Here is a 25,128-nt window from a genome sequence, read left to right as displayed (position 1 = left end):
TCTTTTACATTGATCACTGGTTTCTCATAAGAAACCAGTGATCGATGATTCTGCCGCATGACTGCTCATGCCTGGATCTCAGGCACTGAGCAGTCATTCGGCGATCGGACAGCGAGGAGGCAGGTAGGGGCCCTCCCGCTGTCCTGTCAGCTGTTCGGGATGCCGCGATTTCACCGCGGCTATCCCGAACAGCCCACTGAGCTAGCCGGCATGCTTTCGGTTTCACTTTAGACGCGGCGTTCAACTTTGAACGCCGCGTCTAAAGGGTTAATAGCGCGCGGCACAGCGATCAATGCCGCGCGCTATTAGCCACGGGTCCCGGCCGTTGTTAGAGGCCGTGGCCCCGCGTTATAGATCGGGAGTGGACACATGACGTTCCAGTACGTCATGTGTCCTTAAGGGGTTAAAGGAGTTTTCCAGGATAAAACTTTTTGTTTTTTTATATATCAACTGGCTCCAGAAAGTTAAACAGATTTGTAAATTACTTCTTTAAAAAAATCTTAATCCTTCCAATAATTATCAGATGATGAAGTTGAGTTGTTCTTTTCTGGCTGGCAACAGTGCTCTCTGCTTACACCTCTGCTTGTCTCGGGAACTGCACAGAGTAGAATGGATTTGCTATGGGGATTTGCTTAGACTCTGGACAGTTCCCGAGACAGGTGTCATCAGATAGCACTTAGACGGAAAAGAACAACTCAACTTCAGCAGCTGATAAGTACTGGAATGATTAAGATATTTTTATAAAGTAATTTACAAATCTGTTTAACTTTCTGGAGCCAGTTGATATATTAAAAATTTTTTTTTTCCTGGATAACCCCTTTAATTAAGGCGGAATTCCACAAGCGGAAATTCTGCCGTGTGAACAGACCCTAAAGCTGAGTTCATTTCCACTTGTTTTTCTTTCCCAATTTTTTTGTCATAACCTTTTTTTTATTATTTTTCTATCTACATAGCTACAATATATCAAGGCTTGCTTTTTCTATTGTATTTTTAATGTAGCCCTTTATTTCACAACATAATGCACTGAAAAACAAACAAAAAAAACGTTGTGGAATGGAATGGAAAACAAATCTATTATATGGTGTTGGGGATATTGTTAACAAAACAAATGCATAGGTATTAATAAAAAAATAAAAAAAATAAAATAAAAAAAATGTATAGTTTTCGGTTTACTGTGCTACTTTAGCCTGATACCCATAAATATTTTTTGTTTAATTTACCATCTATGGAGCAGAATGGTGGCTCATTGTGGGTGAGCAGGCAGTAGTTTTTATTGGTACTGTTTTGGGGTACATTTGCAGTTTGATCACTTAAAATCCCTCTTTTTTCGATATATTTTTTTGTCTTTTATGACATTCCCCATGCAGGTACAATTGTACTGTTAGTACCTGATTATTTGTACAGTTCACTGCAATACTAATGGGCTTTTTTTTTAGAACCCAAAACTGCACCCTGGGACACAAACTGGGACAGGGACACAAACTGGTGATGAAAGGATCCCCTTTCTAACCCCCTAAATGCTCCAAAGGATAGGGGATAAGATATGACCCCCCGTGGTCTCCCGCAGAACTCGGCATTCTAAACAAATGCAGGGTTCCTGCAGCAGTGGTCGTGACATCAAGGCCATGCCCTCTCATGACTTCACACCACGCCCCTTCCATTCATGTCTATGGGAGGATGCGGTTTGGCCAACACGCCCCCTCCCATAGACATAAATGAAGTGGCATGGCAAACCAAAATGAAAGAAGCAAGCTAAATGGTTGCTATGGGCAACTGGGCAAATTTTCCTCTGCACAGGTTTTGATGAATCTCCTTTAGTGTGTGTATGTATATGTGTATGTATATGTGCAAGTGTATGTGTATATGGGGGACCAAAAATGAGATGGGAAGCCATGCTGGGGACCAAGTATGAGACGGGGAGCCAAGCTAAGGATCAGGAATGAGATGAGGAGCCATGCTAGGGATCAGGAATGAGATGGGGAGCCATACTAGGAATCAGGAATGAGATGGGGAGCCATGCTAGGAATCAGGAATGAGATGGGGAGCCATGCTAGGGATCAGGAATGAGATGGGGAGCCATGCTAGGAATCAAGAATGAGAGGGAGCCATGCTAGGGATCAGGAATGAGATGGGGAGCCATGCTAGGCATCAGGAATGAGATGGGGAGCCATGCTAGGGATCAGGAATGAGATGGGAAGCCATGCTAGGGATCAGGAATGAGATGGGAAGCCATGCTAGGGATAAGGAATGAGATGGGAAGCCATGCTAGGGATCAGGAATGAGATGGGGAGCCATGTTAGGGATCAGGAATGAGAGGGGGAGCCATGTTAGGGATCAGGAATGAGATGGGGAGCCATGCTAGTGATCAGGAATGAGATGAGGAGCCATGTTAGGGATCAGGAATGAGAGGGGGAGCCGTGCTAGGGATCAGGAATGAGATGAGGAGCCATGTTAGGGATTAGGAATGAGATGGGGAGCCATGCTAGGGATCAGGAATGAGATGAGGAGCCATGCTAGGGATCAGGAATGAGATGGGGAGCCATGCTAGGGATCAGGAATGAGATGAGGAGCCATGCTAGGGATCAGGAATGAGATGAGGAGCCATGCTAGGGATCAGGAATGAGATGAGGAGCCATGTTAGGGATCAGGAATGAGAGGGGGAGCCATGCTAGGGATCAGGAATGAGATGGGGAGCCATGCTAGGAATCAGGAATGAGATGAGGAGCTATGTTAGGGATCAGGAATGAGATGGGGAGCCATGCTAGGGATCAGGAATGAGATGAGGAGCCATGCTAGGGATCAGGAATGAGATGAGGAGCCATGTTAGGGATCAGGAATGAGATGGGGAGCCATGCTAGGGATCAGTAATGAGAGGGGGAGCCATGCTAGGGATCAGGAATGAGATGAACAGCCATGCTAGGGATCAGGAATGAGATGAACAGCCATGCTAGGGATCAGGAATATTCGCAATGCAAATTTTATTCGCGAATATCGCATATTCGCAAATATTCGTGAATATAGCACTATATATTCAAAATTACGAATATTCGTTTTTTTTTTTTTTTTTTTTATCACCGTACACATCAAAGTGATCATCCCTCTCTGCTTCCAGCTTGTGTGGTGTAAAGAAGGCTCTAATACTACTGTGTGAGACTGACATACGAATTTTCGCTTATGCTAATTTTTGTATATGATAATTTTCTCATATGCTAATTTTTGCATACGCGGATTTTCGCATATGCGAAAATAAAACGTGAATATTACGAATATGCGAATTTAGCAATGATATGACTAATATTCGTCCATATATTCGCGAAATATCGCAAATTCGAATATGGTCTATGCCGCTCAACACTAATCAGGAATAAGATGGGAATATCTGAAATGTAGTGTTGCTCGCGAATATTTGCAATACGAATTTTATTCGCAAATATCGCATATTCGCGAATTCGTGAACATTCGCGAATATAGCACTATATATTCGTAATTACGAAGATTTTTATTTTTATTTTTTTTCTAATTTTTTTTTTCTTCAGTACACATAACAGTGATCATCCCTCTCTGCTTCCAGCTTGTGTGGTGTAAAGAAGGCTCTAATACTACTGTGTGAGACTGGCGCGCAAATGTTCGCATATGTGAATATTAACACATGCTAATGGTCGCATATGCGAATTTTTGTATATGCGAATTTTCGCATGTGCTAATTTTCGCATGTGCTAATTTTCGCGCATGGGAAAATAAATCACGAATATATGACGAATATTCGTCCATATATTCGCGAATATTCGCAAATTCGAATATGGCCTATGCCGCTCAACACTACTGAAATGATGTCTTTGGTTTGTAGGTCTGGCACATTTAAAACAGGACATAAAGTATATAAATTTAAGTTTGTTATACTTATATGTAAACTATTGTTTTCAAGCTTGCAAAGAAATATGGCCCAGTGTTTACTTTTCACATGGGCATGAAAAGAATGGTGGTCCTGGCTGGATATGAGACCGTGAAGGATGCGCTTGTCAACTATGCTGTGGAGTTTGGGGAGAGGGGACATCTTAAAATATTTCAGCGTTTGGACAAGGGAATGGGTAAGTTATGGAAACTGATATACCAAATGCATTTCGTATACGTTTTTAAATTTGCCTTAGGTACAATAAAAAAAATACCAGATTCCCCCGAGGTCTCAACTACAAGAATAATTTAGTGTATATTTTTTGAAGTCTTTTTCTATCAATTCTACAATGCTTTTTGTATACTTTTTTGCTCCTCCCTTCCTACCTGAACCTATACTCACCTGTAAATGTACTTACCTTGATGATGGAATCCTCCCCCACACCCTCCTGGACGGGCGGATCCCTTACTAGGTCATTTCATTCACTACAGGTATAAAGGGAAGAGCAGGTTCTCTCATATAACTATCGCTCTGATTAAGGTTTATTAAGAAACCGAAAGGCGTCTGCGTTTCATTTGGTTTTTATGGGGTCACCTATATATTTTTTGCACTTTTTTCAAAGAATCTAAATAAAGTTCTTATGTTTTATGGAAGCTGGAAATTTACCTTTTTCTCATACAATAAAAAAAAAAAAAAAAGCCAGAAAATAACAACAATACAAAATAGGTCCCTCTGCAGCAGGCCAACCTGTTCTTACAGTAACTCCTATGTATTGCTGTGGTGTTCACATTGAATAATTCCAAAAAGTGGAGAAGTGATTGCTCCTAATCCTTAACCTCATAAGGTGGTATTGGTGGTACTGCTGTCAGGAACCAGGGCCCACCCACATATTCTCTTGTATCTCTATCTAATCTATCTATTTATCCCATATCTATCTATCTATCTATCTATCTCATATCTATCTATCTATCTATCTCATATCTATCTCATATATCTATCCCATATCTATATATCCCATATCTATCTATCTATCTATCTATCTATCCCATATCTATCTATCTATCTATCTATCTCATATATATCTCATATATCTATCTATCTATCTATCTCATATCCATCTATCTATCTATCTATCTATCTATCTATCTATCCCATATCTATCTATCTCATATCTATCTATCTCATATCTATCGATCCCATATCTATCTATCTCATATCTATCTATCTATCTATCTCATATCTATTGTCACGATGCCGGCTGGCAGGTAGTGGATCCTCTGTGTCAGAGAGGGATTGGCGAGGACCGCGCTAGTGGACCGGTTCTAAGTCACTACTGGTTTTCACCAGAGCCCGCCGCAAAGCGGGATGGTCTTGCTGCGGCGGTAGTGACCAGGTCGTATCCACTAGCAACGGCTCACCTCTCTGACTGCTGATGACAGGCGCGGTACAAGGGAGTAGACAGAAGCAAGGTCGGACGTAGCAGAAGGTCGGGGGCAGGCGGCAAGGTTCGTAGTCAGGGTGGATAGCAGAAGTACTGGTACACAGGCTTTAGACACACAAAACGCTTTCACTAGGCACAAGGGCAACAAGATCCGGCAAGGGAGTGCAAGGGAGGAGACTAGATATAGCCAGGGAACAGGTGGGAGCCAATTAAGCTAATTGGGCCAGGCACCAATCATTGGTGCACTGGCCCTTTAAGTCTCAGGGAGCTGGCGCGCGCGCGCCCTAGAGAGCGGAGCTGCGCGCGCCAGCACACGACAGCAGGAGACGGGAACGGGTAAGTGACCTGGGATGCGATTCGCGAGCGGGCGCGTCCCGCTGTGCGAATCGCATCCCCAACGGCCATGATAGAGCAGCGCTCCCGGTCAGCGGGACCGACCGGGGAGCTGCAGGGAGAAAGACGCCGTGAGCGCTCCGGGGAGGAGCGGGGACCCGGAGCGCTAGGCGTAACAGTACCCCCCCCCCTTAGGTCTCCCCTTTTTTTTGTCCGGTGACTGCCTCCCCTGGGATGAGGACACCGGGAAGAAATGGATGGTTTCCTCAATGGCAGGCAGTACAGCAGGAGTAGGAATGGGGAGGGAGGGCAGAGGGTGAAGCTTGGCACGGGGCAGGGAGACACAAGGACGGGAGCCATGAAGGGACACAGAGGCTTGCCTGATGGGACTGGGAGGGGGGGAGAGGCATTCCCTGTGGCAGGCAGAGTCCTTAATGACCTTAGGGGGACCGGATACAGGAGGAACCACAGGGTCACGGCAGGGAGTACTGGGAACCGGTTTAAGGCAGTCCTTGGAACAAGAGGGACCCCAACTCTTGATCTCCCCAGTGGACCAGTCCAGGGTTGGGGAATGGTGTTGAAGCCAGGGTAGTCCAAGGAGAATTTCGGAAGTGCAATTGGGAAGGACCAAAAATACAATTTTCTCGTGATGAAGTCCGATGCACATTAGGAGGGGCTCCGTGCGGTAACGCACGGTGCAATCCAACCTGGCTCCGTTGACCGCGGAAATATGGAGTGGCTTGACAAGACGGGTCACCGGAATGCGGAACTTATTCACCAAGGACTCCCGAACAAAATTCCCAGAAGCACCAGAGTCCAGGCAGGCCACGGCTGAGAGGGAAGAGCTGGCTGAAGTAGAAATCCGGACAGGCACCGTGAGACGTGGAGAAACCGACTTAGCATCAAGAGACGCCACACCCACGAGAGCTGGGTGCGAGCGTGCGTTTCCCAGACGTGGAGGACGGACAGGGCAATCCACCAAAAAGTGTTCGGTACTGGCACAGTACAGACAAAGATTCTCTTCCTTACGGCGATTCCTCTCTTCCAGGGTCAGGCGAGACCGATCCACTTGCATGGCTTCCTCGGCGGGAGGCCTAGGCGCAGATTGCAATGGAGACTGTGGGAGAGGTGTCCAGAGATCGAAGTATTTTTCCTGGCGGAGCTCTTGATGCCTCTCAGAAAAACGCATGTCAATGCGAGTGGCTAGATGAATGAGTTCATGCAGGTTAGCAGGAGTTTCTCGTGCGGCCAGAACATCTTTAATGTTGCTGGATAGGCCTTTTTTAAAGGTCGCGCAGAGGGCCTCATTATTCCAGGATAGTTCAGAAGCAAGGGTACGGAATTGTATGGCGTACTCGCCAACGGAAGAATTACCCTGGACGAGGTTCAGCAGGGCAGTCTCAGCAGAAGAGGCTCGGGCAGGTTCCTCAAAGACACTTCGAATTTCCGAGAAGAAGGAGTGTACAGAGGCGGTGACGGGGTCATTGCGGTCCCAGAGCGGTGTGGCCCATGACAGGGCTTTTCCAGAGAGAAGGCTGACTACGAAAGCCACCTTAGACCTTTCAGTGGGAAACTGGTCCGACATCATCTCCAAGTGCAGGGAACATTGCGAAAGAAAGCCACGGCAAAACTTAGAGTCCCCATTAAATTTATCCGGCAAGGACAGGCGGAGGCTAGGAGTGGCCACTCGCTGCGGAGGAGGTGCAGGAGCTGGCGGAGGAGATGATTGCTGATGAAGTTGCGACTGAAGTTGGTGCACAATGGTGGACACTTCCGACAGCTGGTGGGTTAGATGGGCGATCTGTCGGGCTTGCTGGGCGACCACCGTGGTGATATCAGAGGCAACTGGCAGGGGAACCTCAGCGGGATCCATGGCCGGATCTACTGTCACGATGCCGGCTGGCAGGTAGTGGATCCTCTGTGTCAGAGAGGGATTGGCGAGGACCGCGCTAGTGGACCGGTTCTAAGTCACTACTGGTTTTCACCAGAGCCCGCCGCAAAGCGGGATGGTCTTGCTGCGGCGGTAGTGACCAGGTCGTATCCACTAGCAACGGCTCACCTCTCTGACTGCTGATGACAGGCGCGGTACAAGGGAGTAGACAGAAGCAAGGTCGGACGTAGCAGAAGGTCGGGGGCAGGCGGCAAGGTTCGTAGTCAGGGTGGATAGCAGAAGTACTGGTACACAGGCTTTAGACACACAAAACGCTTTCACTAGGCACAAAGGCAACAAGATCCGGCAAGGGAGTGCAAGGGAGGAGACTAGATATAGCCAGGGAACAGGTGGGAGCCAATTAAGCTAATTGGGCCAGGCACCAATCATTGGTGCACTGGCCCTTTAAGTCTCAGGGAGCTGGCGCGCGCGCGCCCTAGAGAGCGGAGCCGCGCGCGCCAGCACACGACAGCAGGAGACGGGAACGGGTAAGTGACCTGGGATGCGATTCGCGAGCGGGCGCGTCCCGCTGTGCGAATCGCATCCCCAACGGCCATGATAGAGCAGCGCTCCCGGTCAGCGGGACCGACCGGGGAGCTGCAGGGAGAAAGACGCCGTGAGCGCTCCGGGGAGGAGCGGGGACCCGGAGCGCTAGGCGTAACATCTATCTCATATTTATATCTCATATCCATCTATCTATCTCATATCCATCTATCTCCTATCTATCTCATATCTATCTATCCATCTATCTATCTATCTCATATCTATCTATCTCATATCTATCTATCTTATATCTATCTCATATCTATCTATCTCATATTTATCTATCTATCTATCTATCTCATATCTATCTATCTCATATCTATCTATCTCATATCTATCTATCTATCTATCTCATATCTATCTATCTATCTCATATCTATCTATCTATCTATCTCATATCTATCTATCTATCTATCTAGACAAAGATCGCGGTGGGACGGTCCAAGCTATTTGACCGCCGGCGGAGACAAATTTGCGAGCGAAGTGCCTCACTATTTCATAGTTTCACATTTGCATCTATTACACCATAGCTGTATAGCTCTCCATGTTTTATCTGCATATTCATGTTTCATCTATATCTTTGTGCTGGCAGTGTGCTGCTGCATTCTTCTGTTGCTGTATATCTATCTATCTATCTATCTATCTATCTATCTATCTTCTATCTATCTCATATCATCTCACAACTATCTATTTATCTATCATATTTCTCTTTCTTTCTTTTTCTTTCTTTCTTTCTTTCTTTTCCGCCCAACAATGATTAACTTCCATTTATGTCATTTAACTGTAAAGTTAATTATAAAGAGGATTACACAACATTTCTGCTTTAGCATTCCTAAAGTCCTCAGGACACAGAAGAGAACGTGGTCCTGTCTACACCAATTGTAGTTGCCCCCCCCCTCCCCCCCAACTTGTTGTCCAGTAATGTTGGCCAAGGCAAATTTCTCAGTAGCTCCTTTTTTAGATGCCAATTGTCTGCATGGCCCTATAAAAATGGCCTTATCAGCTAAATAATAGTTAAATGAAGATGATGTCATTGAGTCTTGGCCAATTATTGGATCATTGTTGTCTGAATGTCTCAACAACATTTACAAAGTTGTAATAAAAACACATATAACAATATCATGCATAAAAGTATCAGAGGTTATTACTTGCTTTACTACAGGGAGGGGGATTTACCCATAAACATAACTGGAGCCCCTGTCATACCTGACTAGTCTACACTCAGATCAGGTCAAGAATCACATAAAAAGGTAAAAAGCTAATTTGTGGCAGCTACAATATGTTCCTGCAAAAGCATATAAAACATATGTACTGATATATTCTGTACAAACTGTCCATAGGTTGACCTTGATGGACTCTGTTTTTCCCACTTAAAGGGGTACTCCAGTGAAAAACATTTTTTTTTCTTCAAATCAACTGGTTCTAGAAAGTTAAACAGATTTGTAAAATGAAATAAAAAATCTTAATCCTTACAGTACTTATCAGCTGCTGTATACTACAAAGGAAGTTGTGTAGTTTTTTTTATGTCTGACCACAGTGCTCTCTGCTGACACTTATGTCCATGTCAGGAACTGTCCAGAGTAGGAGCAAATCCCCATAGCAAACCTATCCTGCTCTGGACAGTTCCTGACATGGACAGAGGTGTCAGCAGAGAACACTGTGGTCAGACTGGAAAGAACTACACAACTTCCTCTGTAGTATACAGCAACTGATAAGTACTGGAAGGATTAATATTTTTTAATAGAAGTAATTTACAAATCTGTTTAACTTTCTGGCACCAGATGATTAAAAAAAAAAAAAAAATGGTTTTCCACTGGAGTACCCCTTTAAGGGTACCTTTAGAAATAGTGCAGTTCCCAGAGCTCTTGCATGTTTTTACCCACATGTCCCTAAACCATGAATAATCGCTGAGTACTTGTCTCCACCTTTATGGAATCCTGACAGATCAGATTTTGTCACGTCTTGTTTTTCTGGTTTTACTATCTCACCTCACTCTCTAGAAAACTTGGCTTATTACTTAACTATTTTCCTGTCTTTAGATGCACATATCATATATCACTTTATTTACATAGTTCTTAAAGGGGTACTCCACAGAAAAACATTTTGTTCCCTATTCAAAGGATAGGGGATAAGATGTTTGATCCCAGGGGTCCCACTGCTGGGGACCCCAGTGATCTCTGGCATGGCACCCCAGTCATCTGATGCCAGTAGCGAACTCTGCTCTGTGTCAGATGACTGGTGACTACAGCCACCACGCCTCCTCCAATCATGTCTATGGGAGGAGGCGTGACAGTTAATAATATTAATTCAGGTAGAAGAAACAGGCATGGTCGCACATCTACAATCTTGTTTAATGATCTAATTGCTTCTCAGCATAATATCAAAAACTAACAGGTTGTTAGTATATACGTTTTTGATCAAAAAGTACAAAGCCCACTCGCCACCTCAAGGCCACCTATTTAGAGTGGGTCCCTAACATCCCTAGCATAAAATGGCGTAGCACTGGGCGACCACCACCGCCGCTACACCAGTGCCCACGGCAGCAATGGACGCCGCTGGTGTGGTGCTATGCAGCGTCTGTTGCTGCCGTGGCGCAGTGTCTGTGGGGAGGTGCGACCCATAGACTGGTTTGAGTGGCATTGGGGCCGCTCTGCCAGTGGGTCGTTCCCCCCCGTAAGCACTGGTGTCGCGGCGGTGGTGGTCACCGCCCAGTGCTAAGCCATTTTATGCTAGGGACGTTAGGGACCCACTCTAAATAGGTGGCCTTGACGTGGCGAGTGGGCTTTGTAATTTTTGATCAAAACGTATACTAACAACCTGTTAGTTAATGAAATTATGCTGAGAAGCAATCAGATCATTATACAAGATTGTAGATGTGCGACCATGTCTGTTTCTTCTACCTGAATTCACACTGTGTTTTCTATCCCCTCCTTTTTTTTTTGTTTGAACATGTGTCTGCACTCTTCCCCACCCCCTCAGCCCAACCCTATATAAGTAGTAGTTAGCTACACAAGGGCCATTTCTTTCCTAGCAGCCTCCCAGTCTGACTGGGAGAGCATGGTAAGTGAGCTGTAGACATGAATGGATGGGGCGTGGCGGGACATCACAAGGGGGCGGGGCATGATATTATGTCTTCGGTCGCGGAAGCCTAGCATTCTAAATATACTGTTTAGAATGCCGGGAGTGGTACGGGTGCTGCACGGAGATCACGGGGGGTCCCAGTGGTGGGACCCCCGTGATAAGACATCTTATCCCTTATCCTTCGAGTAAGGGATTTTTGATGAGATGTCTGTGGATGGAGTACCCCTTTTTTTTATTTTGTTTTATTTTACTTAAATACATTTTTATTATATCAATTGCACATATAAATACACATGCCATAATCCTTAAACAATACATTCCCATATTCCCCCCCCTCCCTCTACCACCTCTGCCAGAAGGGAGAGAGAAAAAAAAAATTTATGAAAAATAAATACCTATCTCACTCTTTACACTCTGCCCAAATCGATCTGAAATCGACAGCTCTCCATTCCTCATACTTCCGAATTTTTTTAACTAACCTCTCCCATTCAGTTACATTGGGACCACTATTACAAAAATGCTCTCTCAAGACTACCACCTTAGCTAGCATAAAAATACGATTCAGTAGTTCTCGGTCTTTCTTAACCTTACTAAGGTCTCCAAGAATGACCTCTATCCCCAACCAATCTTTCTCTAAATTCAATTTATTTCCAATTGTCTGAAATACCTTAGCCCAGAATGATTTAACCTTTGGACATACCCATAACAAATGGATTAAGTCCACGTCCATTGGGACAAACTGCATTCTTCCAACTCCCTATCTTCTTTAACTGTAATGGTGAATAATACAGATGATAGATTATTCTTATTTGCATAATTTAATGTCTTTTGTTAATAGAACATTTTTTAGCATTCATCAATATGCCTTCCCATATTTCACCAGAAATTGGACCAAATGCTTCTTCCCACCTCCTCTTTTTATTTTCCTGAAAATTAATGGGGACAGTTTTGAGAAGTAACCTATATATTCAGTGCATCTGTATGCTTCACAAAATTGAATGTACTAAAGTTTATGTTCATTCCGCTAACCATACTCACTCTTTAGTGTTTCTAATTTCTTTATCTCTCCATTTTGGAAAAACTGTGCCACATATTGAACCCTTTTACCTTTCCAAAAGTCACTCCCTAACCCTTTGAATTGTTCAAAGTGAATATTGTCCCATAATAATGTGTTACTTATACTTCCTTCTTTATTACATCTTTCTTTAACTTCTTGCCAGGTTTTCCTAAATAATCCTAACAGTGAAATGTGCTCCAATTCCTTCCTCACTGGAAGACCCACTTCCCCCCGTCTAATATTCTGGAGGTTCTTTGCCAAAAAATACAACCTAAACTCCGGTAACCCCCCTCCACCTTCTCCTTCCAAGTGAACCCACCTGTTATATTTCATACATACCCTACCTCTCCCCCAAATCAGTCTGCCCATTAGGGCTTCCATTCCCCGGAACCACTTCCCAGGGATCCAACAAGGGGCTGCACCCATTACATATAATACCTGAGGAAGCACTACCATTTTAATTAGCCCGATCCTATCTGCAATCGAAAGAGGCAATTTAACCTGAGCGTCTACTTTTTTCCTAAGCCTACTCAGGAAAGAATTAAGGTTAAGCTGGTTAAATAAATCTTTTGACAGTGCCAATTTAATTCCTAAGTAATCCAAACTCTCATCTTCTTTCAAGACCTTTACCCCCATTACTCCCTTGACGTTGCCTGGAACAAGTGGCACCAAGGACGATTTACCCAGTTAATTTTGAGGCCAGATACCCTCCCGAATTCCTCAACAACCTTAATTGCTTCTGGGACCCCTATAAACACATTTTCTAAGAACAGAAGAATTCCATCAGCCTACATTAGGAATTTTTCTTCCACTCCTGTAATCCCAAATCCCCCCAGATCCCTCGCTTTTTTTAACTTCATCGCCAATGGCTCCAAGAAAGGACAAATAACATAGGTGAGAGTGGGCAGCCCTGCCTGGTCCCCCATCCAATAATCAATTGAGATGAAAGAGATTCATTAACTGCAACCCTGGCCCTAGGATTTTTATATAGCAACTTAAACCATTCCACCATCTCCCCCTCTACACCAAATTTTTTGAGGACCTTCCATAAAAATCTCCACTCCGCCCTGTCAAATACCTTCATAGCATCAAGTGACAGGGTGGAGCGGAAGGGAGCAGAGCCAAACTGTATATTAACCATTGATTGAACCAGATTGCTATGGATTGAGCGCCCTGGAACAAATCCAGTTAGCTCAACTCCTACAATATTGGAAAGAAGAGGAGACAGTCTTCTGGCCAAAAGTTTTGCCAGAATCTTCGCATCTGAATTTATCAAGTATATAGGATGATAGGATTCCACAGTCTTTCTCCTTCTTAAGTATTAAGACTATTTTAGTTTCCAGCATTGAGGGAGGCAGTTCTCCCCCCCTTAAAGCCTCCCCCAAGACTGTACAAAAGATAGGTAATAATACCTACTTATATTCTCTATATATTGAGTAGGGTAGGCCGTCCAGCCCTGGGGCTGATGAGACCGAACATCCCTCTAGAGCTTTCTCCAATTCTTCTACAGTAATCTTTTTATTAAGACTTTCGAGGCTTGCCTTATTTACAGCTGGTAGTTCAATCTCCTCTAAGTATGCCTCTATCTCGCTAGCCCCCTGCGAGCTCCTCTGAGCCATATAGTTGTTTATTGTACTGTCCTGCGATCTTCTGTAACTCCTCCTGCGATGTTTAGAAATCTCCATTTTCATCCTGTAATGCTAAGATTTCATTTCTTTCTCTTTGAGCTCTAACTAAATTGGCTAACAATTTTCCGGGGTGAGGTCCTTTTACAAAATCCCTCTGGCCCGAGAAAAAAATCTTGTGCTGTGCTTTTTCTAAGTAGTCTGACAACTTCCCTTGCCCTAGTTCAAATTCCCTAAAATTCTTTTCAGATCGCTCTACCTCATATCTCTCCTCTGCCCCTCTAACCTTCTCCCTCAGGTCCTGTTCCCCCTTATTAAATTCCTTCTCTTTCCTTTGTATTGCCCTATACAAAAAAAAACTCAATACTGCTTTAATAGTATCCCACACTACCGGGTAAGGGGCTGGAGTTCTTATTCAATTCCCAACAATCCCATAAATCTTTCACAATTTCCTCTCTCCCCCTGATTTCTCCGATCCTCAATTCCCAGTTCCATTACTACTGGAGAGTGATCTGATATGGTCCTACCTTCATATCTAATACCTTCAATGAACCACAACCCCTTATCATTAGAGAGAACAACATCAATTTGCAATGATACTTTATGGGAGGCCGAGAAGCAAGACAACACCCTCCTATCAGAATTCATTAAGCGCCACGGGTCTCTCCAACCCATTTCTACACACAATTTAAGGAGGGAGGTTTTCCGACTCTCTTCCCAAGCTAGTTGAGGATCTATCCTGAGTGGGACACAACACACCATTATAATCCCCTACCAGATATAGAGGGAGATGTTCTTTCCCTTTATAATAAAACAATTAAATTCAATAGAGGCTGAGTGGAAAATGGCGGAAGGACGTAATCCTTCCCAATCAAAAAAATTGGCATGCAAGAAAAAATACTGTCCTCTTTGATCTACTTTCTTAGGAAACATTTCTACTGGGCTGGCCCTATGTATGTAGACAGAGACCCCAGCTGAATAGCTGGATGCCGAGGAGTGAAACTCCACTTGGGCCCATCGTCTGGAAATTTTCCTCTCAGATTCCCTGGAAACATGAGATTCCACCAGGCAAACAATTGCTGGCAAATAATTTTGAACCATTTAAAAAATAGCCACTCTCTTACGTCGCCATTCCCCTCAAATTCCAGAAATATATCTTTAATGTATCCCTCATGGGTGTAAATATTCCCCCCCCCAAAAAACACCCCCTTCCCCCTTCTGGCAATCCCACCCCCCTCCCATCTCATGATCTGCTAACATAAGCCAGTCTCTATCCTACGTCACCCAGCTTCCCCTCCTCCCACTTCTCCCCCTTCTTCGGACAAAAATAGATACATAAATTTCCTTTCCCTGCCTTCTTCCGGTTCAGACAGACCCGACAAAGTCAAGGATCCGTCCGCCCTGGAATCGGCCGAACAAGTACCTAAAAAAATTATAATTTTTTCCCTTCCCGGTCCAACCAATCGGTAAAGAAATATACTTTAACATTATACATCACTCGTAACTTAGCAGGGAATATCAATGAAAACTGAACATTGGCTGCCGCCATCCGTCACTTTATATCTCTAAAAGAAGCCCTTTTAATTTGGGTGGCCCTGGCATAATCCGGGTATATAGATACTTTTGCCCCATTACAGAAAAGCTGGCCCCTCGCTCGTGCCTTCCGAATTATAATGTCTTGATTATTGGAGCTAATTAGCTTAACTATAATAGCACTCTGGGGGGATCCGGGCGGGGGCCTCCTAACCGGGACCCGATAATTGCGCTCCAACCCAAACATTACGGACAGGTCTTGCTGGCCAACCAAATCCTTTAGCCAAGTGGACCAAAAAGATCTAGTGTCACCATTTTCCACATCCTCTGGGAACCCCACCATTCTGATATTTGCCCTTCTTGATCTGTCCTCAAGATCAGTAACTTTCATCTTCAACTCCCCCACTTCTTCAACTCCCCCACTTCAGAAACCAGAGATCCAACCTGAGTGTGAAGGTCGGCCATTGACTGATTACACCTCTGGACTTCTGCCAGAATTCTCTCTATTTTGGATTTTTTAGCTCCTACCGCCTCCTCCTCCCCATCATCAGAGATGTCTTGTAATACGGCAAAACGAGAGCATGAATTCTCCATTCCAACTTTAGGGGGTGAGTTCTTTTTACTTCTCATTTTAGACCACCCTGGAGAAACTTTAATAAACTTATCAATTTTGCCTGCCCCAGTAGCCCCTTTAGGGGAGACAGATCTTCTTATGTTAGCCTTGGCGGGCATATTTTCACCAGTGTCCCTTCTCCCCTGCTAACTGTATATTGCTGATAGCCTGAGGATGTGGGAGGGACAGCAAATAAGAGAAATAAGCTTAGTTCATTTTATGACCAGAAATTGTGTTTTGCCTCCAACTCCATCCTCCACCGTTGTCCACCGTACTTGAAAGACCAGGCTGGAATATCTATAGACCACCCACCGGCAATGATCTCCTAGGCTCACCGTCACTGGATTGCTGGTATCAGAAGTGGGGGGAATATCATATGAGAAATGTTTCCAATGTGATAGATTTATATTTGTGTATGTATATATTTTATATACTGTATATGTAAAATGCTCATTTAGGATGAAGATTCCACATTTCTGTTACTTGTCCACTCCTCCCCTATCTCCTCTCCCTCCATCTGCTCTCTCTCATATCACCCCTCTCATTGTATGAAGACTTTGAACAAAGAGAGACCTGCAAACAGCTCAGGAAGTTGAGAAGACACGAGAACAAGGCACATCCCCCATGCTATTTTCTCACTCCCTATATGCTAGAACATCCCACTAGTGAGGGTGGGAACTTATGTTAATGACAAAGGTGATATAAGCTTGAATGATTTTAAATAAAGGTCAGAGCGTGGAAAGCACATAGAATGCAGAAGCATCTGAAACCGACAAATGGCTCTGTTTGATTTACTTTGCTATATACATTCTGTATACGGATTTGGCCGGGGGTAAGATAGCTACAAGAGCACTGATAAGAAACCCATGACACCAATAATTGGGGTTCCCAGTAGTGACAATGTCCATTGTCCTTGTATAACATAAAGCATCAGGTCCCCACCCCCTCTAACAGCCCTTATCTATACACCAACAAGCCTCAAGGCGTCATAATTCATATCTATTACGACACTTCAGCTATACTTATATGCGCTGTGGCACAATGCATTCACCTCCATGTACAGTCATTTTTACGTTTTTTTAAGAGGACCTTGTAGCCAAATAAATTGTACTATTAGGCATATATGCTCTCAATCTAAAATATTCATACCCCTGACTGTGTAATCCCACCCATCATCTGGTCACTTCCATTATTAAAATTAAGTTCACGCCCATCTGACGATTTCCTGTATTGTCAGACAAACTATAATCCCTCATATCGCAGGACTGGAGAGCATATCAAAAAACTTTTAAGGGGTATTCCGGCTTTATACATCTTATCCCCTATCCAAAAGAAAGGGGATAAGATGTATGTTCGCAAGGGTCCCGCCACTAGGGACCCCTGTGATCCGACATGGACACGCCCCCTAGTGATGCCACACCCACTCCATTCATGTCTATGGGAGGGGGTATAAAGGCTGTCATGCCATTTCCCATAGAAATTCATGGAGGGGGCATATATAGTAAGAAAAACATCACTTCTTTTTCTGGTATTCTAGCTCAGCTGCTTTAGAAATGAATGGGATTGAGCTACTGAGGTGTAGTTTTTTGAACAAAAAAAAAAAAAATAGCCAAATATTTCCAATTTCTAAGTCTTTAAAATAAAGTCACTAAGCATTTTAGAAGTTGAATCTCCTAGTATAATAATCCTTGATAAGTAAGCAAAGACTGATGTTGGCTTTCTTGCATTAACAAATCTAATTCCTAGTATATTGTACATTATGGGGATACTGGTATTTTGCATGTTTCAGGGATCCTCTTTTCTCATGGTGAAAACTGGAAGACAATGAGAAGATTTACAATAAGCACCCTGCGTGATTTTGGCATGGGAAAGAGAACGATTGAAGAAAAAATTATTGATGAATGCGGCCACCTGAATAATTGGTTTGCTTCTTTTAAAGGTATAGTATAGGGATGTTGCCAATAATATGTATTGTGAAAGAGTGATAGTAGTGGTGGTCGGAGTTAGATCATCCCAATGTACCTAGGGTATTTGACCACCAGGTTCCAGCAACATAGTCTGTAAGGAGATTGAAAAAAAAGACAAGAGGCCATCAAGTTCAACCAAAAATCTCACTGTGTTGATATAGATGGAGGCACCCCCCCCCCCTTCCTGTAAGGCTGATGCCAATTGCCCCATGAGAGAGGAGAAATCCCCGGATCAATGTTCTATCCCTATAAATTTAGTTTATTAATAATAATATATTGGAATAATATACTGGAATCATCCCGGCCCTCTTGAACTTGTTTATTGAGTCAGATATCACAACATCATGTGGCAGAGAGTTCCGTAGTCTCACTGCTCTAACAGTAGAGAACAGATGAAACCTTCTTTCTTCTAGACGTAGAGGATGCCCCTTGTCATGGTTACCGGTCTCTGTATAAAAAGATCATTGGAGAGATCTCTACACTGTCCATTCATATATTTGTACATCGTGAGAACCTGCATGAGTTATGGGAAATCCAGGAGATGGTTAAATCCCTGGCAAGATTTATCTTGCAAGGGACATTTAATAAGTCCTATTGTAAGTCCTATTTTCTGGCATGAATTTTTATGGAATGAAAGGCAGGTTAGTAGTTGGGCCTTTTATCTTGCTTTCTGGGCTACTCCAGATTTTCAGACGAGTTCAGAGCAGCACAGGTGCTGGAGACAGCTCTTCACTGGGCTTTAAGAAGAGCTCAGAGTTAGTCTGTCTTGAGAGGCTGTGAGGAACTTGACTAGACATCCTAAAGTCTTCTAGCCTGTAGTTGGACAATTGCAAATTGTGTGAACTAATAAGTCTGTTTTGTCGGGTGGCTGGAAGTAAGCCATCTGTAAAGTGAGGAAAGTACAGTGGGGCAAAAAAGAATTTAGTCAGCCCCCAATTGCGTAAGTTCTCCCACTTACAAAGATGAGAGGGGCCTGTAATTTTCATCATCGGTATACCTCAACTATTCATAAAAAATCCATAAAATGACATTGCCTGATTTTTTAAGAATTTATTTGCAAATTATGGTGGAAAATAAGAATTTGGTCAATAACAAAAGTTTTCACACACTGTTGCTGGTAAATTGGCCCATTCCTCCATTCAGATCTCCTCTAGAGCAGTGATGTTTTGGGGCTGTCACTGGGCAACATGGATTTTCAACTCCCTCTAAAGGTTTTCTATGGGGTTGAGATCTGTAGACTGGCTAGGCCACTCCAGGACCTTGAAATGCTTCTTATGAAGCAACTCCTTTGTTGCCCAGGCACTGTATTTGAGATCATTGTCATGCTGAAAGACCCAGTAACGTTTCATCTTCAATGCCCTTGCTGATGGAAGGAGGTTTTCACTCAAAATCTCACAATACATGGCCCCATTCATTCTTTCCTTTACATGGATCAGTCATCCTGGTCCCTTAGCAGAAAAACAGCCCCAAAGCATTATGTTTCCACCCCCCCCCCCATGCTTCACAGTAGGTATGGTGTTCTTTGCATGCAACTCAGCATTATTTCTCCTCCAAACACGACGAGTTGAGTTTTTAACCAAAAAGTTCTACTTTGGTTTCATCTGACCATATGACATTCTCCCAATTCTCTTCTGGATGATCCAAATGCTGTATAGCAAGCTTCAGACGGGCCCGGACATGTACTTTCTTAAGCAGGGGGACACGTCTGGCACTACATGATTTGAATCACTGGTGGCGTAGTGTGTTACTGATGGTAGCCTTTGTTACTTTGGTCCCAGCTCTCTGCAGATCATTCACTAGGTCCCCTGTGTGGTTCTGGGAGTTTTGCTCACGTTCTTCTGATCATTTTGACACCACGGGGTTAGATCTTGCATGGAGCTCCAGATCGAAATAGGTTATCAGTGGTCTTGTATGTCTTCAATTTTATAATAATTGTTCCCACAGTTGATTTCTTCACACTGAGCTGCTTGCCTATTGCAGATTCAGTCTTCCCAGCCTGGTGCAGGTCTACAACTTTGTTTCTGGTGTCCTTCGACAGCTCGTTGGTCTTGGCCATAGTGGAGCTTGGAGTGTGACTGTTTAAGGTTGTGGACAGGTGTCTTTTATAGTGATCAAACAGGTAATACGGGTAACAAGTGGAGGACAGAGGAGACTCTTAACCCCGGGCTTTTTCCGTTTTTTCATTTTCAATTTTTCCTCCTTAACTTTAAAAAATCATAACTCTTAAAAATTTTCACCTAAAATTATATTTAATGGATTAATTTTTGCGTCACTAATTCTACTTTGTAATGACATTAGTCATTTTACCCAAAAATCTACGGTGAAACGGGAAAAAAAATCAATGTGCGACAAAATTGATGAAAAAACACTATTTTGTAAGTTTTGGGGGCTTCTGTTTTTACGCAGTACATTTTTTGTCAAAAATGATACCTTATCTTTATTCTGTAGGTCCATACAGTTAAAATGATACCCTACTTGTATAGGTTTGAATTTGTATCACTTCCGAAAAAAATCATGAATACATACAGGAAAATTTATACGTTTAAAATCTTTTGACGCTTTGAGAACTCATTTTTTGCGCCGTCATCTGAAGTTTTTAGCGGTACCATTTTTGTTCTGATCAGACTTTTTGATCACTTTTTATTCACTTTTTTGTGGTATAAAAAGTGATCAAAATGCGCTATTTTGGACTTTGGAATTTTTTTGCGCGTATGCCATTGAACGAGCGGTTTAAAAAGTGGTATATTTTTATAACTCAGACATTTCCGCACGCGGCGATACCACATATGTTTATTTTTATTATTATTTACATAATGTTTTTTTTGGGGGGGGAAATGCCGGGTGATTCAAACTTTTATTAGGGGAAGGGATAATTGAAAGGGTTAATGATTTTTTTACACTTTTCTTATGCAATATTATAGCTCCTATAGGGGGCTATAACATTGCATTAACTGATCTTTTACACTGATTGATCCATCTCCATAGGAATGGATCAATCAGTGTTTTCGGCGATTGAATGCTCAAGCCTGGATCTCAGGCTTGAAGCATTCATTCGGTGATCGGACATCACAGGAGAAGGTAAGAAGACCTCCTCCTGTGCTACAGCTGTTCGGGATGCCGCGATTATACCGCAGCGATCCCGAACAGCTCCCTGAGCTAGCCAGGCACTTTTACTTTTGTTTTTAGCCGCGCGGCTCAGCTTTCAGTGCGCGGCTAAAGGGTTAATAGCGCGCGGCACAGCGATCAGTGCCGCGCGCTATTAGAGGCGGGTCCCGGCTTCACTATGACGCCGGGCCCGCCGCGATATGATGCGGGGTCACCGTGTGATCCCGCGTTATATCGCAGGACCGGGACTCATGACGTACGCATACGTCATGGGTCCTTAAGAGGTTAAAGAAGAAGTTACAGGTCTTTGAGAGCCAGAAATCTTGCTTGTTTGTAGGTGACCAAACACTTATTTTCCACCATAATTTGCAAATAAATTATTTAAAAATCAGACAATGTGATTTTATGGATTTTTTTTCTCATGTCTCTCATAGTTGAGGTATACCTATGATAAAAATTACAGGCCTCTCTCATCTTTTTATGTGGGAGAATTTGCACATTTGGTGGCAAACTAAATCATTTTTTGCCCCACTGTAAATGTGTGTAGTTAGTGCTTAGATTTAGGTTTTGTTGTATGCCAGTGTGAATCCGGCTGTAAATTTAGTTTTGTACATTAAAGAACAGGCAAAGCCCCGCATATAAACCATGACATTGTCTTTGACTGCTGTATTATGCCATTTTCTCATCTCTACAGAGCTAAATTCCCAGATTAACTCCAACTTTCCTTCCAATGGGATCCTTCCTGGCAATAATTAGAAATAAAATTGCACCACACTAACTTGTATGAGCTCAGTCCTAGATTGTATCTCCAATGATGGTGCCAAGTCCAACCATGTCTCTTGCCAGAAGAAGAAGTTTCCAGCATCATGCAGTTGGAAACATGGCCAGCACCATTATTGGAGATATACTTTAAACTAGGATTAATTAAGGGATTGGTCCTATTTGATTATGCTATAGGTTATAAAACTTTACCAAAACATTAGTAAAAAAAAAATCTAGGAGAGTTTGTTATGTCATTATTCAAGCAGATTGTGCATTTGTCAACAAAACATTTGTTTGAAACTCCCATTGTTGTCAGTGTGAAGTTGTCCATGCATGGTCATCCCTCTCAATATTGACATATGTCATTGTTCCTGTTTGCTGTTTTGGTCACATTTCTTCATTCTCTTTAGGCAAACCATTTGACAACATGATGATCTTGAATGCTTCTGTGGCCAATATAATTGTAGCAATTTTACTGGGTTATCGAATGAACTATGATGATCCCCAATTTAGGAGACTATTGAGTCTAATAAACGAGAACGTTAGACTGGCGGGAATGCCAATGGTTTCGGTAATATCATTGTCCTATACTGCACATTTCTTTACACTGATTTGTTTTGTTAATGATGAATACATGATATGGATATAAGGATGTGTTCTGTCTTACTTTTACTTTTTGCTCAACAAATAACTGGCAGGATTATTTAGGGGTCCTACATGCTTTGACTTTATTTTACATTTATTTATATAAGTGGGCAGTGTCAGATTAACCCCTTAAGGACACATGACGTACTGGAACATCATGTGTCCGCTCCCAATCTATAACGCGGGGCCACGGCATGGCCCCGCGTCATAGCGGGTCGGGCCCAGCCTCTAACAATGGCCGGGACCCGTGGCTAATAGCGCGGGGCATTGATCGCAGTGCCGCGCGCTATTAACCCTTTAGACACGGCGTTCATGCATGAGCAGTCAAGCGGCAGAATCATCGATCACTGGTTTGTTATGAGAAACCAGTGATCAATGTGAAAGATCAGTGTGTGCAGTGTTATAGGTCCCTATGGGACCTATAACACTGCAAAAAAAAAAGGGAAAAAAAAAGGGAATAAGGATCATTTAACCCCTTCCATATTAAAAGTTCGAATCACCCCCCTTTTCCCATAAAAAAAACACACAGTGTAAATAAAAATATATGATATCGCCGCGTGCGTAAATGTCCGATTTATAAAAATATATCGTTAATTAAACCGCACGGTCAATGGCGTGCGCGCAAAAAAATTCCAAAGTCCAAAATAGTGCATTTTTGGTCACTTTTTATATCAGGAAAAAATGAATAAAAAGCGATCAATAGGTCCTATCAATGCAAAAATGGTACCGTTAAAAACTTCAGATCACGGCACAAAAAATTTGCCCTAATATTGCCCCATTTGCGGAAAAATAAAAAAGTTATAGGGGTCAGAAATGACAATTTTAAACGTATAAATTTTCCTGCATGAAGTTATGATTTTTTCCAGAAGTACGACAAATTCCAACCTATATAAGTAGGGTATCATTTTAACCGAATGGACCTACAGAATAAATATCAGATGTCATTTTTACCGAAAAATGTACTACGTAGAAACAGAAGCCCCCAAAAGTTACAAAACTGCGTTTTTTTTTTCAATTTTATCTCCCAATGATTTATTTTCCATTTCACCGTAGATTTTTGGGCAAAATGACTGATGTCATTACAAAGTAGAATTGGTGGCGCAAAAAATAAGCCATCATATGGATTTTTAGGTGAAAAAATTGAAAGAGTTATGATTTTTTAAAGGCAAGGAGCAAAAAACGAAAATGCAAAAATGGAAAAAAAAACGGTCCTTAAGGGGTTAATTTTTTTTATATGTTTGATATCTTGGAAAAACATTAAAGGGGTTATCACCCATAAGGTGGTTTTAGTACTTACCTGGCAGACAGTAGTTGGCATGCTTAGGAAACTGTTTTTTTCCAGTTTCACTTTTCTTTTTTGACTACAAATCCCACAATTCCATTTTCCTCCCTCCCACACATCAGCCACCCCCAAAAGACCTGTGGTTTTAAATCAGGGTGCCTACAGCTGTTGCATTAGTTGCAGATTGATCTCTCTCCCACCAAGCGTTCACTCCACCCATTGAAGCAGACAGGCTCCCTGTCATCAGCTGACTAGTAAGTCAGGTAAGAAAATGTTATTTCCTTGTTATGGAAATCATGGATTATAAAATCACAGCTTTGTCCAAGCTGAAGAAAAGGCATGAACAAAGTCCAGTAAGTGAGGGTGGGCCTGCACTCCTCTGTGCTCTCTCCTTTCTGATAGTACTCCTCTGTGCTCTCTCCAGTCTGATAGTACTCCTCTGTGCTCTCTCCAGTCTGAGAGGACTCCTCTGTGCTCTCTCCTGTCTGATAGGACTCCTCTGTGCTCTCTCCTGTCTGATAGGACTCCTCTGTGCTCTCTCCTGTCTGAAAGCACTCCTCTGTGCTCTCTCCTGTCTGATAGTACTCCTCTGTGCTCTCTCCTGTCTGATAGGACTCTTCTGTGCTCTCTCCTGCCTGATAGCACTCCTCTGAGCTCTCTCCTGTCTGATAGCACTCCTTTGTGCTCTCTCCTGTCTGATAGCACTCCTCTGTGCTCTCTCCTGTCTGATAGGACTCCTCTGTGCTCTCTCCTGTCTGATAGGACTCTTCTGTGCTCTCTCCTGTCTGATAGCACTCCTTTGTGCTCTCTCCTGTCTGATAGCACTCCTCTGTGCTCTCTCCTGTCTGATAGGACTCCTCTGTATTTGAAATTTTTATGTTTTTCCAAGATGTATAACATATAAAAAGTATTTGTATCTGACAATTAGAGATGAGCGAATTTTTGAAAAATTTTATATTCCTGCTATTCAGTATGACACGCAGATCAGAGGCGTCGCTATTAAAATCACTGTCGCAGAGCAGCACAATGACAGTGCCTGGAGGTGGCATCAGTATGAGGAGACCATATAGTGGCTGAATAACACAGCGTGGAGGTAGCGGGCAGCATGAGGAGACCATATAGTGGCTGAATGAATCAGCATGGAGGTGGCGGCAGCATGAGGAAAACATATAGTGCCTGAATGACACAGCCTGGAGGTGGCAGAAGCATGAGGAGAACATTTAATGCCTGAATGACACAGCGTGGAGGTGGCAGCAGCATGAGGAGACCATATAGTGGCTGAATGAAACAGTGTGGAGGTGGCGGCAGCATGAGGAGAA

General features: G+C 43.1%; 1 protein-coding gene across 2 annotated transcripts in view; it reads left to right on the top strand.

The window, feature by feature from the left end:
* The window catches only part of LOC130360517 (cytochrome P450 2K6-like), a 74,708-nt gene that overhangs the window by 22,851 nt on the left and 26,729 nt on the right, over window positions 1–25,128 (top strand). For both annotated transcript variants that reach the window (XM_056563020.1, XM_056563019.1), the window contains exons 2-4: window positions 3,926–4,088; window positions 17,838–17,987; window positions 22,293–22,453. In XM_056563020.1, the coding sequence (XP_056418995.1) occupies window positions 3,962–4,088; window positions 17,838–17,987; window positions 22,293–22,453 (438 nt within the window). In that variant the 5' untranslated portion in view covers window positions 3,926–3,961. The remainder of the gene's footprint in view (window positions 1–3,925; window positions 4,089–17,837; window positions 17,988–22,292; window positions 22,454–25,128) is intronic.

Source organism: Hyla sarda, chromosome 3 (assembly GCF_029499605.1).
Source record: "Hyla sarda isolate aHylSar1 chromosome 3, aHylSar1.hap1, whole genome shotgun sequence".
NCBI classification, from domain to species: Eukaryota; Metazoa; Chordata; class Amphibia; order Anura; family Hylidae; genus Hyla; species Hyla sarda.
The sequence above is the reverse complement of the archived record's forward strand: the minus strand, read 5'-3'. Positions and strand labels throughout refer to the sequence as shown.